At 38.3% G+C, this 16,675-nt stretch overlaps 1 protein-coding gene across 1 annotated transcript in view; it reads left to right on the plus strand.

Annotated features, from left to right (window-relative positions):
* RFTN1 (raftlin, lipid raft linker 1) overlaps positions 1-16,675 on the plus strand; it is a gene marked incomplete at its 3' end in the record, with an annotated part of 81,542 nt that overhangs the window by 26,289 nt on the left and 38,578 nt on the right. Inside the window, exons 2-3 of the mRNA XM_009703320.1 lie at positions 4,179-4,365; positions 16,180-16,288. Of these exons, the coding sequence (XP_009701622.1) occupies positions 4,179-4,365; positions 16,180-16,288 (296 nt within the window). The remainder of the gene's footprint in view (positions 1-4,178; positions 4,366-16,179; positions 16,289-16,675) is intronic.

A 16,675-nucleotide genomic window follows, 5' to 3' on the forward strand; every position in this document is an offset into this window, starting at 1 on the left:
TTAACGCAGGAGGAACCAGTTCTCCTCAATACTTGCCCCCCCAACCATATTTCTCAGCCTGCTCTCAGTCCCTGAGGATCCCTGTGGCAGACTGCACCACCTTCCTCTGTTTCCCATAAATTGCTTTTCGGAGCTGGAGAGATGACTCCTTTCAAATATACATGACTCAACCTGTAGATTTTTATGTCAGCTCAATCCTTTCATTGATTTTTCTGTGGCAAGATGGGGACAGTGTGAATATTTGGTCAGGTTTTTCCATTAGCAGCAAAGAATGCACAAGTCTCTGGACCCGGGAGAGTCACCTTACAGATAATCAGTTGTGTAACACAAACGTTCTTTTCTTTTTGGCGCATCTCTAAGCTGTAGTTTTCCATATGTATCCAAGCATTGCTGGAATTGTTTTCAGCTTCAATTATCAGTCAGGCAACAAACTAATTTGCCTGGTAATCAGTTCCAAAAGCAGCCAGCACTTCTATTTCCACTTTCAACCTTAGCAAAATTGAAAAACACGGCATCTGTCATTTACAAGTTTCTTACACCCTCATCTAGATGTAGACAGAATAAACAAAGGAATCTTTTGAGGTCAAGTTGGGAAGTGCAACAATAAATAAGGAAACATGGAGCAAAATATAAAAGTTAAAACTTCTATGTGCATTTCAAGAGTGACATGAAGGCTGCTAAAAGAATTCAGCTTTCTCTTTTGGCAAAATAGAGGCTTATAATAAGCACCGGAGTTATACAAGATTTTATCTGCTTTTTCATTTGCTCTTTTCCCTTACACAAGTCCCTGTTGTTCACAATTTTGGTTTTCCTTTTTATTTTGAAAATGGCATGGTTAGAATTCTCTCTAACATCTAAAACAGAAGTTTTAATGGATTTTATTGGAAGTTGTGTAAGGTTTTCCGAAAATGTTAGGATTTTTCTAAGGTAAGGAAAGACTAGATCAACAGCTAGTTTTATAAATGGTGTTTTCAAGGAGGTTGAACCTACAGGTATGCACCTTAGAGGAATTAGCTGAAGAAATAACTGAAATCTTATCAGTGAAGTTTGAAGACTGTTGAAGGTTGAATGCAACTTTCCTTTTTCATCCTACTTTTAAAGAAAACTGTATGATTGCTAGCCTAACTTAGTGCCCAGAAAATTACTGGAAAAAATAACTTATAAAATATCCAGAGGATGATAAGTAGCAGGGATTTCTGGGGAGCAGTCTACATCACACAAACCAGTCTCTCGGTGGGAGAGTAACGAGAATGGGCAGCACAGGTCTGTAGACTCAGGAGACTTATGTAGACCTTGTGGGCATCAGTTGTTTAAGAGGAAGTGTCTTTCCTTTTTGAAGAATCTGTAGTCCAAGGGGAAATCAGCAGTAGTTCAGCATCAAACCGAAAAGATGTATTAACTGTAGGACTTAAAATGGTTCTGTCCAGAGTGTGTTAAAATTAATCATTTTCATTAACTGTTCCAGCAATAGACTGCTGAGTATGTTCATTGAGGTTTGCCAGTCTGAGAAGGGCTGTTCCTACTGTGAAGGTTAGAATCCAGAATGGCCCTTGAAAACTGAAAGAAAAAAAACTAAAATTCACTAAGGGCAGGGACATTTGGCCACTGTTGGTTATGGGGAAAAGAATTTCCTTTTTTTCCCCAAATGATGTAAACTGTCGTGGGATGTATAATAAGCGTGAAAAAAGCTTTTCCACTCTATGAAGCAGTGATGAGACTTGTGCTGGGTCACTGTGGTGTGAGGCTTAGGTACTAAACCTGAAGAAAGATGTGGACTAATTGAAGAGAATCAGGACAGAAGCATCAAAAATTATTTAGAAATCTAGAAAACACAAGAGAACAGGAAACATGGAAAGGACTGACTTTATACAGTCTAAAGAAGGTAAGATTAAGACATGACAGGTATTAGGAGTTCTAAAATGCTGATGCAGAAAAGAAATATTCTAGCAAGGAAGTTGCAGTCTTGAATCTCAGAGAGGGAAACTTAGGCTAGGTGCTAGGAATACTAATACTTTTGATACTAAGAATAGAGAAGTACTGAAACATGACTTATGGGGCTTGTGGACTCTCCATTACTAAAGGTTTTTAAAAATAGATGAGAAGAACTGTGAAAAATAGCTAAACTAGAGTTGATCCTGCCTCTAGGTAATACAGTGGACTAGCTGGATGATCCCTCCCATCTCTGTTTTCTATTACCTTTCTTTTTCAATCAAGTGTACATCCCAAGGCTCCAATTACATGCGTTTTCACACTTTCCCCTCGTGTTTAGCTTTCAGGAGGAAGCACTCACTCTCCCATATTAATGACTAGACTTTCTACTAGTTTTACCAAGGCATCCTCAGAAGAACCCAGATACTAGGTACATATGCAAAGCAAACATCAGTTTTCATAGATGATTGTTAAAAATTGGAGCACCATTACCAGAATTAGCATCACTGAATAGTGTTTAGTCATTCCATTGTATTAAAGTAAACCCCTCATTTAGAAGGTATTCTGGCTTTCTTATTATTTTAATTAATTAAATTATTTGCAGTGTAGTCTAAAATTTTTTGAGTCTCTGGGCCACAAGAGGAAAAAAGTAATTTTAGCGTCTGGATTTCCCCATTTTGATCCCCAGTAGGATCCAGTAAGTAACAGTCGGTTTTATTTTTGATTATGCATTATTGATCATGCCATCTCTTTTTATGACTCTGAAGTGATTTATATGCTGTTGCAGAAGGTAGAGCCGTATTGTCTGTCAATGTACACGTTGCTTGGATTTCTCATTGTATTTGCAAAAATAATAAAAATTCTGCATCTTAGAGTTCTTGGTCAAAAAGTTCCATTATCCTCTTCTGGAACATGGTCTTATTTGAAGAAAAAGCATACCAAGCACATCTATTCTATTATTATTTAAATTATTCGTCTGTATTATTGGTTTTGAATATTTATTAGTTTTTTGATAACCTCTTTCATTATTCATAAAGGGTAGCCACACAGTTTGATGAAAAAAGCAGTACGATGAAACCTTATTTTGCATAGCTGGCGTCTTTCATACAAACTGTTCTCCAGTGCTTTTTTTTAATGAAGACCTGCAAGGTTCTGGGAACCTCTGTCGTGTTTCTTGCAACATCCTCTCCCTATTGGTTTCAGCCGGAGGGGAAACCATCTAGCACCTCACCACCCTATATGCCGTAGCATGGTTAGGGATGAAATAGTAAATATCCCCCAAGAGCGATGGAAATGAAGAGGCAAAGGTCAGGAAAGAAAGATGTCTTTTCATACAAGATATGAAAAACATATGAAGGATTACTGACAGAGAGAGAAAGAGAATAGAAGGTTGGTTTAGGTGATTTATAGGATTTTCTTTTGAAGCCCACAAGACTCCAAGGAGGTAAGGGCAATTGCTGTACTGACTGCACTATCTGTGTCTATGTCGAGTGTCTGACAGGAGTCAGCATCAAATGTTTCACAGAAAGGCATGAAACGCCACAGTAAGCAGATTGGGGAAGGGTTATTTTCATGTGCTAGGTCTCATCCTCATCTCTAATATGTAAGTGTTTGCTTAAACCCTGAGGTATAAGGTTTAGTGTTTATTCTGAAAGGTTTCTCATTGCTACAGATACGGGTTGCTGTTCGTGTTCTTGTCATCAGTATACCTACAAAGTACTCTTCAGGCCTGTTGATAGATACTTGGTCTCAGCAGCATTTTGCATCAGTGATCTTTTAGTGTGATAATACAGCTTTTGTGTAGGTGGATGCTTCTGTTTATTGCTTTTGATTGTGACATGTTCTACCTTCATTGACTATTCCCTTTCTCTTGTTTTATATTTTTGACTCATGGCTCGCTCTTCTTCACTTGCATTACTATGACGACTACTAAAACTTAGAATATCTTTTGACCAACTGCCTTGTTTTTATTAAATCCTCCACTTCATCTCTGCCAGACTATGTAGTTAATTTGGCATTTTAATGTATCTGACTTCTTGATAATTGCACTAGTCTCTTGTGTGATACAAGTCCTTTGCCAAGACAGCCTGCTTAAAATTTGAAATACAAAATGGGCCACAGGAAAGGTCAGTTTTTGTGTTAATATTGTAGATCAGTGTGAAGCTTGCTTGACTCCGAAGAGCCTGGATTTTAAAAAAAACCGTGATAGTCTGGTGTAGGATTATTGACCAATTTCTCTTTGTTTCCAGCTGAGCTGCCAGGATCATCTGCAATCAAGCTCTCGTCCTTGCGTGATCTTCCAGCTCAGCTGCAAGAGTTGTACCAGCAGGGCTTTGTCTTGGCTGCTGTCCACCCTTTCGTGCAACCAACTGATGAAAAAGAGAAAACTCCCCAGGAACAAATCTTCAGGGCTGTGCTTATCAAGAAAACAGAAAGGTAAAGCACTTCCACTGAACTGGGTTAAAAATAGACAATGTGATTTCCTACTGAGTTGTGACCTACATCAGGAAATTATAGCAGTTTACTGTGCAAGACTTGACTTTTTTTTTTTTTCCTGGGCTTGAATAGGCTTAACATGTTCTTCATGTTTACAATTCATCTGCAGTTTGGCAGATGACTTGGAGAATAACAAATTGAAATATGCTGTGTATTTTGGGATATGTTGTCACGAGAGGCAAACAAACAAGCCCTATGCCTGACAATTTGTGAGGATGGTCCTGTCAGTACCCCATAAGAATTTATTAGATTAAATTAAGACAGAAGAAATATTTGCTTAGAAAAGGCTTATTTTGTGTTTAGGTCATTACAGTTAATGCAATTAATTTCAGAAGGGCAGTGCTAATGCATACTTCTTAAATTTATGTGTAGAATTTAGGCACTTCTTTCCTCTAAACAATACAAGTTATTTTAATTTTTCAGTCAGTGCAAACTCCTTAAATAAAAAGATGACTCTCCTGCCTTGTTCAGTCTCTTAAAATGTATTAAGAATGTTTTACATAATCAAAGTCTGAAGATGAATAAACAAACAGGAATGCTGTTCTTTTATGTTTTAATTCTGTTTATTTAAAAAAAAAAATAGAAATTGCTGCAAAATAGCCCAGAAGAAAATTAAAATGTGAATATTTGTAAATGTATATTTATGATTTCTAGTTACTGATTTACAACATAATTTAATTTAACGTTATCTTACTACTCACAACTCTGCAGCTACCTGTGTTTTTGCAGCCATTCTGTACAGTTCTCCTATGTTAGTTGTATTACCCAGTCTACCCCTTCTTACAGTGACCTACGCTGAAGGCTAGGGGATAATTAAACCTCCATTTGCTGATCCTAGTCCCTCTCTTCATGCTGATACTTGAAGGAAAGGATGTAACTGTTTTAGACTCCTCTTTAAAATTAAAGTAAAGCCACCATTCAATTTGCTACAGCCTGGTAATCAATTGGTAGCAATTATGGACAGGGTTGAACTTCAGTCTGTGACCTAAGGAAAAAGTTTTGCATTTCATTAGCAAATATATATAGGCATTAGGTGTTGCAGCCAATTTTAGCTTCTAAAATAACTCTCAATTTACCTTGACTTACTTTTAGTTTTATTAATATAGACCTTCATGCTGGCTTGCTTGATATTATTGTTTAAAGAGTTTCCAGTTTTATTGTCAAAACATAAACTGTGTGGCTGAACAGTAGACTTCTTGAGTAATACTGGGCTGAGCTTGCCTGGTTTTGGGGCCCTGCTTTCCCTGCCTAGAAAATACCCTACTGCAAATAATGAAAGTGTTTACATGCATGAATTTGCAATGTTAAGTAAGTGCTTCAGCACTTCTGCTGGGTTGGGATCCAAGGGATCAGCATCTTCCAGGGCTGAGCTGTGAAGACATGTCAGGGAAAAGTGGCATCCTTCTCGGCCGAGCGATACGGTCTTCAATCCAGAGTGCTCAGTGTGTCGCAGCTGTCTCATACTGGAGCCAGTAGTTTACATCTGTGCAGAATGATTGTGAAAGAGTACAAAATCTTAATTGCCTGCTCACTCACTTGGGTGCCAGTGTTTCACACACTTTAGACAGCTGTAAATGACTATACAAAATTGAAGACAGTAGAGAGCCTTGAACCAATTATATTTCCTTTCACATTCACACTCCATTTCTTTGCATTCCCTTATCTGTCATTTCTGACTGCCTAGGGAAGTGGAAGAGACTTGGTGCAGTGGGAAAAAACAGTCAACTACCAGAAAGGCAAATGACATCAGTTTGGTGTTTCACGTCGTTTAAATGCTCCTGAGTTTGGCTGAGAGTATGAGAGGAGCTGCTTCCATAGTGTATGGATGCAACGAATGTTTGCATTGCCAAGCAGAATGAAGAGAGATGGGTGTTGCACAGATTTCAGATGACTATGGCCTGCATGGAGACCAGCTGTATTTGAACCGTGAGTTTATCCCATTCCACTAACAGCTGGAGAGAAAAAATATGCAACAGTAGGAAAAAAAAAGACATACTGTTGAATTTTTTTAATTAGCCTTTCTCATTATACTGCTCATAAAGAATAAATCATACTTTTTTTCACTAAGGACTATCAGATCTCTGGCATCTGTAGGCTGTCTCTGTATAAAACAGTTGAACTCTTGGGTAGAAGTTAAGGTCTGCTTAGGATATTTGTTGATCAGATGAGCGTTTATTTCTGTTATAATATTTTAGGAGTATAAGCAGTCCAGCTACAGTTGTAGGATCACTAGTAACATCATTTATGCTCTGAAGTACAAAGTGGTCCCCTGCTCTTTTCTGTAATGGTGGTGCCAGGCATTCATGGGGAGGAGTTATAAAAAACTCTATACCTTGGTGTAGGGCCCACCCTCAGGCTTCCTGGGCATTTTCTGCAAAACACCTGAGGCTGTAGCTCCTTTCTTAGTGCAGGTGTTTCTCCAGGGATGTCTCCAATACTATATGTTTCATCGGTCAGTTCTCTGGCAGGTGCCAGGTGTGGTTTTTCACCTTGCCATTTTTGTTGCCTGGATGGAACAGAAATGAAATTGTTGTGTTAGTGCTTTTTTGGTACAGTAAAGTCAATTCTGTGTATACAGAGACAGAACTGAACACTTGGAGTAGTCTTTAATCAGTGTTGTGCCTTTATATGTCAGTTTTATGTTTTAAAATTAATACTATTGAGTCACATTTTGAGGGCTTGGTTTTATAGCACTGCCTCTCCAAAGGTAGGAAAAGGCTATACTAGCTGCAGCAGATGATGTACTTCAGGAACTACATGCTGCTTCTATCGCTGAGATTTGCAGTGCCTTAATTTGTTCAAGAATAAAATGGAAAAGGTAGTGCTTAGGCATGTTATGCATTAAAACTCATGGAGAAAATACCTAGTAGTGTTATTTCTCCTATTTTGCCATTGCCCCAGAGTTTCAAAATAGTGTGAATTTGCAATGTCATTTTACATTTAAGGTGACTTTTAAAGACAGTATGATAGTTTTGTGTTTAATCTGTATTGGTATCTCTGTGGCTTCATTATCTTAGTTATCTAATAATTTCTGGAAAATAAGGAAGTAGAAGTCATTCCTACTCTAGGACATTTGAGGAAACGCATTCCTAACATATGTGGAAGCTGTAAATGTTGAAAAGCAAGGTTTGTCCCTTGGAAATGTTAGGGAGAATATGAAAGTAAAGGACAGATTAATTTTTTTAAAATCAACAGTACAATTGTTTACACTGCGAAAAGTGTCATGTTCAGTTAAAGTAAATGAAGTAAATATAGGAGTGTTTAATTCTTTAGAGGCACTGGGCATGAAGGTAGTCTACCAAGTAGCTGAAGGACTCTGCCATTGCTCTCATTAAATTTCATATAATAAATTTAAATACTTCTGTAGCACCTAATTGCATTGTGCACACTAACTGGTTGATTGGAAGTGGTTTGGAAGTCGAATAGATAAAGGAATAATAACTTAAGGGCTCCTGTGAGTACTTTCTTTCTCTCTTTCTCTCTCTAAATTTAAATTGGCTTCTTAATTAAAAAGCAATTGACTGTGCTGAGTTCTGAGGTACTGGCGTTTCTTGGAGAAGACATCTCATAAAAAAATATGCAAAGAGAAATCTTCAAGCCCAGGTTTTTACGGTTTTTTTTTGCTGAATGTAGGAAGGGCTCCAGGTGTGAAGTACAGCCCCTGGCCTGCTGGTTCACGTTGATTCACGCTTGAGAAATGTTTTCACACTGATTTACACTTCTTGAAGACGAGAATCTCAGGAAAAGGGATATATGGTGGTACCCTGGAAAGCGAGAATGTGTGACAGCGTATCTCTCCTGGTGGAAGGGACAGGGGGACGTCCGTGCATTTGGGAGGTTCTGGGTAACCAAGATAAGGAGAGTAGCATGTATGTCGCTTATGTTCCCCTGAGGAACAGAGGTCGTTAGTTCTTCGTGTGTGTAATAACCTTTCTCTCTTTGCCCTTTTATTTCCGTACTCTCTAGTTTTTAATATAACAATCTCTGTATAGGTGTCTTGTGCATGTTACTATTTCAGACATCTTGTGGCTGTTGCAGAATACCTATTCCCTGCAAAGAAATTGCAATTGCAGAATCAGCCTCTGAACAAAATTGTAACAAAACCATAGCACAAAGCTACTTTAATTTATTCCCAGCTGCCTGTAGAGTGACACCTCTGTCTGGTATCTTAATGTTTCAAAAATCAATGTCAATTAAAATGTTTTAATTTCCCTTTCTAAATACTGTGCACCAGAAAGCAAGCTCCATTCTCTTCCACTCGGAAAAATACATGTTCCGGGCTCATAAACTGTCTGCTTAAAATAGTTTTGATGTGTTTGCAGATGCTCCATTTCACCACAGTCAAGTGAAGGAGGGGATATAACTTGAATTCCAGAGAGGTCTTTCTCTCTGTTGTTCCATGTATGTCTCAGGACATACCTTTCTACAGGTTTTGCCTCCAATCAATAAAGCAATCAGCAGAAGAAACATTGCCATGCAGAAGTAGACAAAGTAGTAAAATCTAAGAATAATTTTTTTTAGAGTAGACTTCTATGTTTACCTCAAACAACTTTGCAGCTGTTTTCCCTTTCTGTAAAATAATGAGGTGTCAGGTGTTCCAGTGATTCACTTGGTGAGATGATTCTGATTCTATTTCTACGATTTCCCTATATCCATTAGTCCCGATGAAATGCAAACTTTCATCACTTGGCCAAAAATAATTCTATTTATCTGCAAAGGAATTCGACAGACTGAGTTCAAAGGTTTAATAGTAAAACAGGATTTTTACAGTTTCTTTTTTTTTTGCTGGTATGCAACATGAATTCCAAGTGATTTCAGTTATGGGATCTTCTGAGATACAGGTAAATTTTTGTGTCCTCTGTGTCATTTAAAGTCTCGGTTTACAGAAAACGTAGAAAATGGATTTATAGAGAGTCTGGATTTATTGAAAATGTAAAGTAGCGTGGTATAAATGCAAAAGATTGAAATGGCTTAAACTGGCAACGTGAAATGACTTAAATGAGACAGTAGTCATTGTGTTGGTTCTTTGATGCTGTGTTTGCATTTCCAGTTGTCGGTGTCCACTTGGTATTTGCTTGACTCTGTTGACTGAAGGTTTTGGGCAGCTAAGTCGGGAAATCCTGATTTTTCACACCTGAAAGACCAGCTCTTTCGCTGTGTCTTTTTCCGGTCATACTAAACTCAAACTAAACACTACTATTAAACATATTTTAATAGTGGTGAACAGCCCTTCCCACGAAAGAAAGGAAAACTATGTTGTACCAAGAAACTGACAAAGTATGAAAAGATGTAATTATGTTGGGATGAAACAGCAGCCTGTGGAAGCATTACGTTTTGAGAAGTCTTAATTTGGTCCTGTGGCATTTGGATTTGCACGTTTGCCTTCTGAAGGCAAAGAAAAATGTTTCTAAAGACATCCAGACAATTCATCAAATTTCTGATTCTTAGCTGTTTGAGACACTTTCTAGCCCCCTCCAACTTTTCTTTTCAAGCTTTTTTGATAGGCAGTTGAAACAGGGAGTTCTTGCTCTGACTTTGTGTAGAATTCAATGGATAGAGCCTTGAGCCATGGCTGGGGCCTCTGCCTGGCAAGCCTATCTTTGAATTTCTGTGGATATTTCTTCATTTTCCATGTGCAAATTTTTCATGCCACATTTGACCTTCAGTGGCACATCCCTGTATAAAACATGCACAGTGGTCTGGAGCTTTCTTGGAGCGTACACTCTGCCACATCAGCTGTGTCCTCCTCTCCGATGTCATTTGCAAACTTGACAAGAGCACACCTTGTCCCCTCCTGTGTCATCAATGAAGATGTTAAACATGACAGGTCCCAGTTGCAGACCTCTGGGTAGGAAATCCACTGGTCCCTGGCCTCCAGACAGGGTGTCACGATTAACCGTGGAACTGGTTTTTACTAATCTGATTTTCCAGACTGCAGTACTCTAACTTGCATACAAGAATAGCATGGGAGCCGGTGCCAAGCTTCTTGCTAAAATTGCCGTCAATGACAGCCACTGCCCTCCCTCCCCTCATCCACAAATCCACTCGTTTTAACATCAGAGGCAATCAGGTTAGTCAAGTGTGATTTACCCTGGCTACATCCACACTGACTGTTCCCAACCCTCTTCACCACCTTGGGCCTTGAAATGTGCTACAAAAGATCTCTGCAGAAATATAGGACCTCCAGTTGAAGGCATTTCACAATGATACAGTCTGACAAAAAATATGGGTGATCTCCTCCAGTGCTTCTGTGCTTGTTTGAGTTGGTGAAATTAGATACTTAGCATTGGTGCAATATATTTTTAATTTAAATGTAAATGCTTATGTGTGTATATGTGTATCTGTTTGGTTTTCATGTAGGATTTAGGCCTGAAGATGAAAAATGTCTGACTTTGTCTTCATGAGCATTAGGATCAAACACGTTTTGTGTGCAAATGCTATGTATGTTGTTGCTCTCAGCAGGCTGATTTCAGCTTGCTGAAAAAATAATATTTATTCCATACCCAAGAGTCAACAGATATCTTCCTTTAGCTCAAAGGACAATGGCTTGAGTTTTTAAAGCTTGTTATTTGTTTCAAGTTCAAAGAAATACATATTTCCTCACAACAACTTTTAACATAGACTGAAAATAAATGTTCTTTCCTCTGTGTTCTCAAAATTATAAACACTGCGCATTAAAGATACCTATGTATCCATACATGCCTGAACTTTTCTCAAGAAACTCTGTATGCTATCCTTAAAAAAAGTTTATAAATTTTACTAACAAATAATATATATTCTAGTGATAAAGTTTCCTATATAAGAAAGTTCCTAGTAAAGAAAATGGTTAGGTAATAAAGTTAAAACAAGGCCATGTGGGTTAGAGTTGAGGTTGTTATGATACAATATACCTGCTTTTATTTTTATAAAAAATGGTCTATTTGTTGGGTGGGCATCATAAATCCTATGGGGTTTTAATTACTGCCTTCTTGGTTTTCAGATACTCTAATTTTGTTTGATTTTTGACCTGGAATTATACAGATACCAACTGCTCATGTTAATCATCTTGATGTGGTGTTTTTTTTGTAATGTAGGTCCGTTTGGTATAAATGTATAGTTGTATTTTGAACGGTAGAGCTATTCCTATGTAGTGGAAAATCTCAAAACTGCACTTACATTCCTAACATCATCTTAATCAAATAGTCATTTTAGACTGTCTGCGCAGCTTACAAGGGTGCTTTTGGCTTGCTGAGTTCGTGGGCATGGAGAACTTCAGGAAGATTAGGACCAAATGTTGGCTTTCTAATTTCCTTCTTGTATCTGAAAAGGATTGCAAATCCAGTTTGTAACAGACACCAAGTTGTCAGCTTTTAATAGTTACTGTGTAAGTTACTGGTACTCTACAGCTGGTTATGGTTTATCTACCATGAAATGGCACTTAACTGCTAACAGCTGTGCAGGAAATGACAGCCTACTGAAACAACCATCGTAAAATATTTTTGGCCAGTGAACTTCCAATTAGAAGTGAAAATCTTATTTATTCTATGTATTTTCTTCTTCTTTAGTGGCACTAGAGGTCCTGTTCAGGATTCAAGACGCCACTGTTTTTAAGTCTGTGATCCTCAGCTTTTTACATATCAGTAACACTTGAGGGTACCCTCTACCTCTGGCCCCGAGGGGCCTGCCAATGTCATCCCTCTGCACAGCGCCAGGTAGACTGAAATTCCCTCTTAGCTCTTTACCACCCCATGGTTAAGGTGGTCCATGGTGGTCACTGAGGGTACCTACAGTGACAGAAAAATCCTTCAGCAAAATCGATGAAGATAAACAAACAATGAGATATATAACAAAGGAAGAAAAATAAATGAAAGCCATTTTTAATTAACCCAGGGATTTTTTTATTAGAGGGACAAAGGTAATTAAAAAAAACTCAAATCTTTGCAGAAAATGAAGGGAGGAAGATTTAGTTTTCTGACATAGGAGATGGAGAAGGAGAAATTGCTGACTGTTCATCCAGAAGAAAAGGAAAATCTTTCAAACTGTTGGGGCTTACACATTTTTTAACTACACTGATCTCAGCACTTCTCTTCCTCTTCCTGTTGAGAAATATTTTATGATGGGAAAGTGGAAATTAACTTTACATAAAACCGTTGCTTTAATTTTAAACTATTTTATACGTTGGACTCCCAGTAACTTCCTGTGCTGTAAAACTCATAAGCGACTCCAGAGTATGGATTATTGGGTTATTTCTCAAGTGACTGACATCAGTCCTTCTTCCGAAGAGAACAGGGGAATGCAAGTGCAGGGACAAGACTGAAGTCTGGAGATCTCAGCCCTGCTTTTGACTTTTCCTCTGACTTCTGTGATCTTGATAGATGTGCATATTTTGGTGGTCCTAATTCATAGTCTCTGATGAAAATGTTCCTAAAAGTAATCCCATTTAAATAATAAAACCAAAACTGTATCTGTATTTAGCTACCTCTCTACAGCTGTACTAATAATACTCAAACAGTTTAATGAGAGACTTTTATGATAGTTATGAAATGCTTTGCAATTCATATATGAAATGCATTGTTTATGGTATAGAGGCTGGACATAATTTCTTGTCCACCTGGATTTGCTCAGAAAATTGTTTTTTGTGGTCTGTGACATCTACAGCTATTTATTATTTTCATGTGAAAAGCTATGGCTTTTGGTTGGTTTGTTTGTTTTTGACAGAATGATAGGTTCTTAAATTTTCACTAAAAAGGTGAAAACTACCACTATAGACAAAGACTTGCTTTTGACATATATGGACATATTTTACTTGGAAGCATGAAAAATACTTTTGCTAATACAGAGTACTTCTCTTGGAAGACTTCAACTAAAGATTTTATGGCCTTTAGTAGGATCTGTTACGTGTGTTCTGTAAAATAATGTTCCTAACAGAGTGCAGTGGTATTTGATGCAATTTCTTTCATGAGCCCTAGTGCGGAGGTAGTCCCCAGACTTTTAGAGGAAGAATTCACTGTCTCCTGTTTACTTAAATATTTACAAGCAGCAAGTGTATTTCAAAGTAAGTGCTTGTTAAAGGAGGAAAAATAAACAGATCATTTTAAGCAGTTTCAGTAAGAATCACTTTATTTCTATGGATATAATCTGTATCTCAGATAACTCTTACTCCTTCCAAAGAAGTCGGAAGCAGGTCCTCCAAAAACTGCATAGAATCAGAGTCCAGGGAGCTGTTGGGGGGGAGGAGAGGAATTGGGAGAAAGTGGTTCAGGTGCGAACTTCCCTCTTCCTTATACCTGTGTATAAACTTCACCAACGTAGGTTGAAAAGATAGCCTGTGGGTTTCAACATGAAAATACAGTCTTTCTCATTCTTTTGGAGCGATTAGAATAATAACTTTTCCTGTTTGTCACAGCAATTATTTACAGCAGTGCCGCAGTTTGCATGGAGACCTAATCACAATGTAAGAAACAGGCTTTGGCACAGAAATAGCATGTCACATACTTTGTTTCTAGGATTTGATATCTTAACTTTGAATTTGAACTGTATTATATCAGATCCTCTGTGCTGGGAGCATGGCTTCCTCAGCTGGGGTGGAAGGGGGCTGTGATGAGTTCGGTGGGTTGTCCCAGTGAGGGAAATTGTGGAGATATTTGGTCCTTACATTTGTAGAGGTTTGATGGTGTCCCCCAGGAATGAGATTGGTTGTCTAAAAAGGGCTTGGTTCCTTGCTGCCTGTTCCTGGTAACCCACTTCTGGTTTGTAATTATACAACACCTGAAGCACTGGAGAATTGTGTTTTCTCTGTTTGATGTTGTATGGACTTTGCATTGCAATATTAAGTGGCAGCTTTGATGCAGCATTAGAGAGCCCTCGCTTATACTTATTTCTGTCTGGAACATGGCTAGGTAACATCAGGGCTATGTTTCCAGTTAGTCATATTCAGATTTAAAAAAAAAAAAATCAGGTATAGTAGTAAGTACTCTAGCAGGGACACTTTCTTAAGCTTATTTTTACGTTCTTGAATTCACTGACTTCATCTGTGTCGGAAAATCTCTACAGAATAGATTACTTTATCTAGGACTTTACCTAGAACAGCAAAAATTGTTGTCTGCAGTTCATGTGTTGTCCCTTACAAAATAATCTTTTTTTTCTTGACGAAGTTGTTCTTTGCTGCTTAAATTAACTTCTGTATACCTGTCACAGAGAAGTAGTGGGGGAACACGTTTAGTCCCTCGATAATGATTTCTGTAAATTTATAAAAGATATTTGGAGAGTTTCTGTGGACACCAATGTTCTATTAAAATTTTTGTCCAAAATCAAGAACGGAATGTGACCACAAGTTATGAGGAGAACCTAGAAAGGAGGGGAAATACAAATAGGGAAAGGACTTCAATGTTCCCAAACAATTCACAGTCTCGTACCGCCTGTCCCACATGTGAGATAAGAGAAATGAAGTAAGAGTATAGTATGTGTGAAAGTGGGAGGATCAAGTACAAAATACAACGTCATGTGATACTTCGGAAAATTTCTGCAGTATAGCCTAAGAAAGACACTGCCAGTTTGCAGTCAACAGCCTACGCATCTCATGGCTCTGAGGAACTGTTAGCATCTCGGGAAAGCCCCTGGGAACCATCTGTAGCTGAAGCGTGGTTTACGTGTCACACTGTCTCAGTCCATAGAACAGGGCTTTTGTACAGACTTGCTTTTGCAAGCATGACAAGCCTGCAAAGCCCTTGTTTTGTGGTTTTGCTGCTTCGTTAGCACTCTCGGCAAACTTCTGCACCTTTCTTCCTGTCCTGTAGGTGCCAAGTGCATTGAGCGACTGCTGGCCAGGATAAGTTCTTTACTTTAAACTAGATCTTTTGATTCTCCATGTGGATGTTAAGATAACTACTTTGTTACTAATCCCAAGAATTATACGCTAGCTTTTATTTTTGTATGTTCCTCCATGTGTTCTCCTAAGGAACTGATAAATGATTCTCTAGATTTCCTTTATTGTGTCAGTTTCCTTGCGTGGGAGTCCAGAGGAGATGAAAGCTGCCTTCAGTAGCACTGCTTTTCACGCTTTTTCACACCTCTGGACTGTTTCTCCAGATCATTCAAGATAACTTCCAAACTTTCCCTTGGCGTATTTTGACCGATCTCATGTTTCCACAGCACTGATTTGTTCAGCAACGTATATGGCAGACGCCATACTCTCTGAATTATTTTAGGAGTTAGTGTCTTCTGAAAGAGAAGGGATTTCAGACATAGCTTTACATTTCTCAACAGCAAAGCATAAGGTAAGACTGAAGGATAGACTACTTTGATTAGCCCCTGATGTTGACTGAGAATGGTGGTAGATAAGAGAAGGGATTCCTTTAATTACTGTCTGCGAAACACACCCTACATCAACCTGCCCTGTGAGGCCCAGAGCATCTGTCAGCCCATTGCATTGGAACCTGCTTTGTGCATATTCTGAGTTACATCACCTGTGCATCTCCTTGGTGTTAGCCATAGATGCCAGGCTGACAAAGTGTTTCTTGGACAGATAAAGAGATTAGGAAGTCCCTGAGGCATTCCGCCATCTGCGCTTGTTGGTGTGGTTTGCTTCCCTAGCAAGTAGGTGAGATGCTGTAGCAGCCATTCGTCAGAACTGTGTTGAGTTCAGTGGAGTGAATGTATTGGAACCAAAGTTTTGTCTTGAACGTTAGCTCTCCGTGAAAAATGTTGTAAAGCAGGTATCTGGGAATCCAGTGTTAACAACAGAAACTGATTCTTTTTTTCTGTCTGCCACTTTAGGTCTCCAAAAGGTGACGTCCATAGTGAAGGATATGTCTTGGAGGTAGAGTGCTGCTCCTCTTTAAACCAGCTTTCAGACAAAAAGGAGATACCTGATTTTATTAAGAAAGTGAGTAAAAAAAAAAAAAAAGGCAAAACCCAAAACACAGTATGTTTTTATTTGCATTATAATGACTGCTTCTAGTTCTGTCAGTCTGCAATAGGAATATGTGTACATTTTGTGCAGTTAAAACACTGCACTAGAATTTGGTGGTTTGTAATTTTAAGTATCTGAAGAGCAATTAAACTTACTGAGAGAAACAAGTTTGATCATATTATTATGAGAAAACAATTTGTAGAAAGGCAGTCCTATAGTCGACAACATTTTAAGTTGAAACAATATATATAATTTCTGGTTTAGTGTCAAAATACCCTGTTGGATAGTACTGTAGCTAAAAGGCCTATTAACTGCTGGAATCCCCCAGATTACTTAAGTTTTGTTTCACTGTCACATGAT

The sequence above is a fragment of the Cariama cristata genome, unplaced genomic scaffold (assembly GCF_000690535.1).
Source record: "Cariama cristata isolate BGI_N322 unplaced genomic scaffold, ASM69053v1 scaffold6327, whole genome shotgun sequence".
Taxonomy (NCBI): domain Eukaryota; kingdom Metazoa; phylum Chordata; class Aves; order Cariamiformes; family Cariamidae; genus Cariama; species Cariama cristata.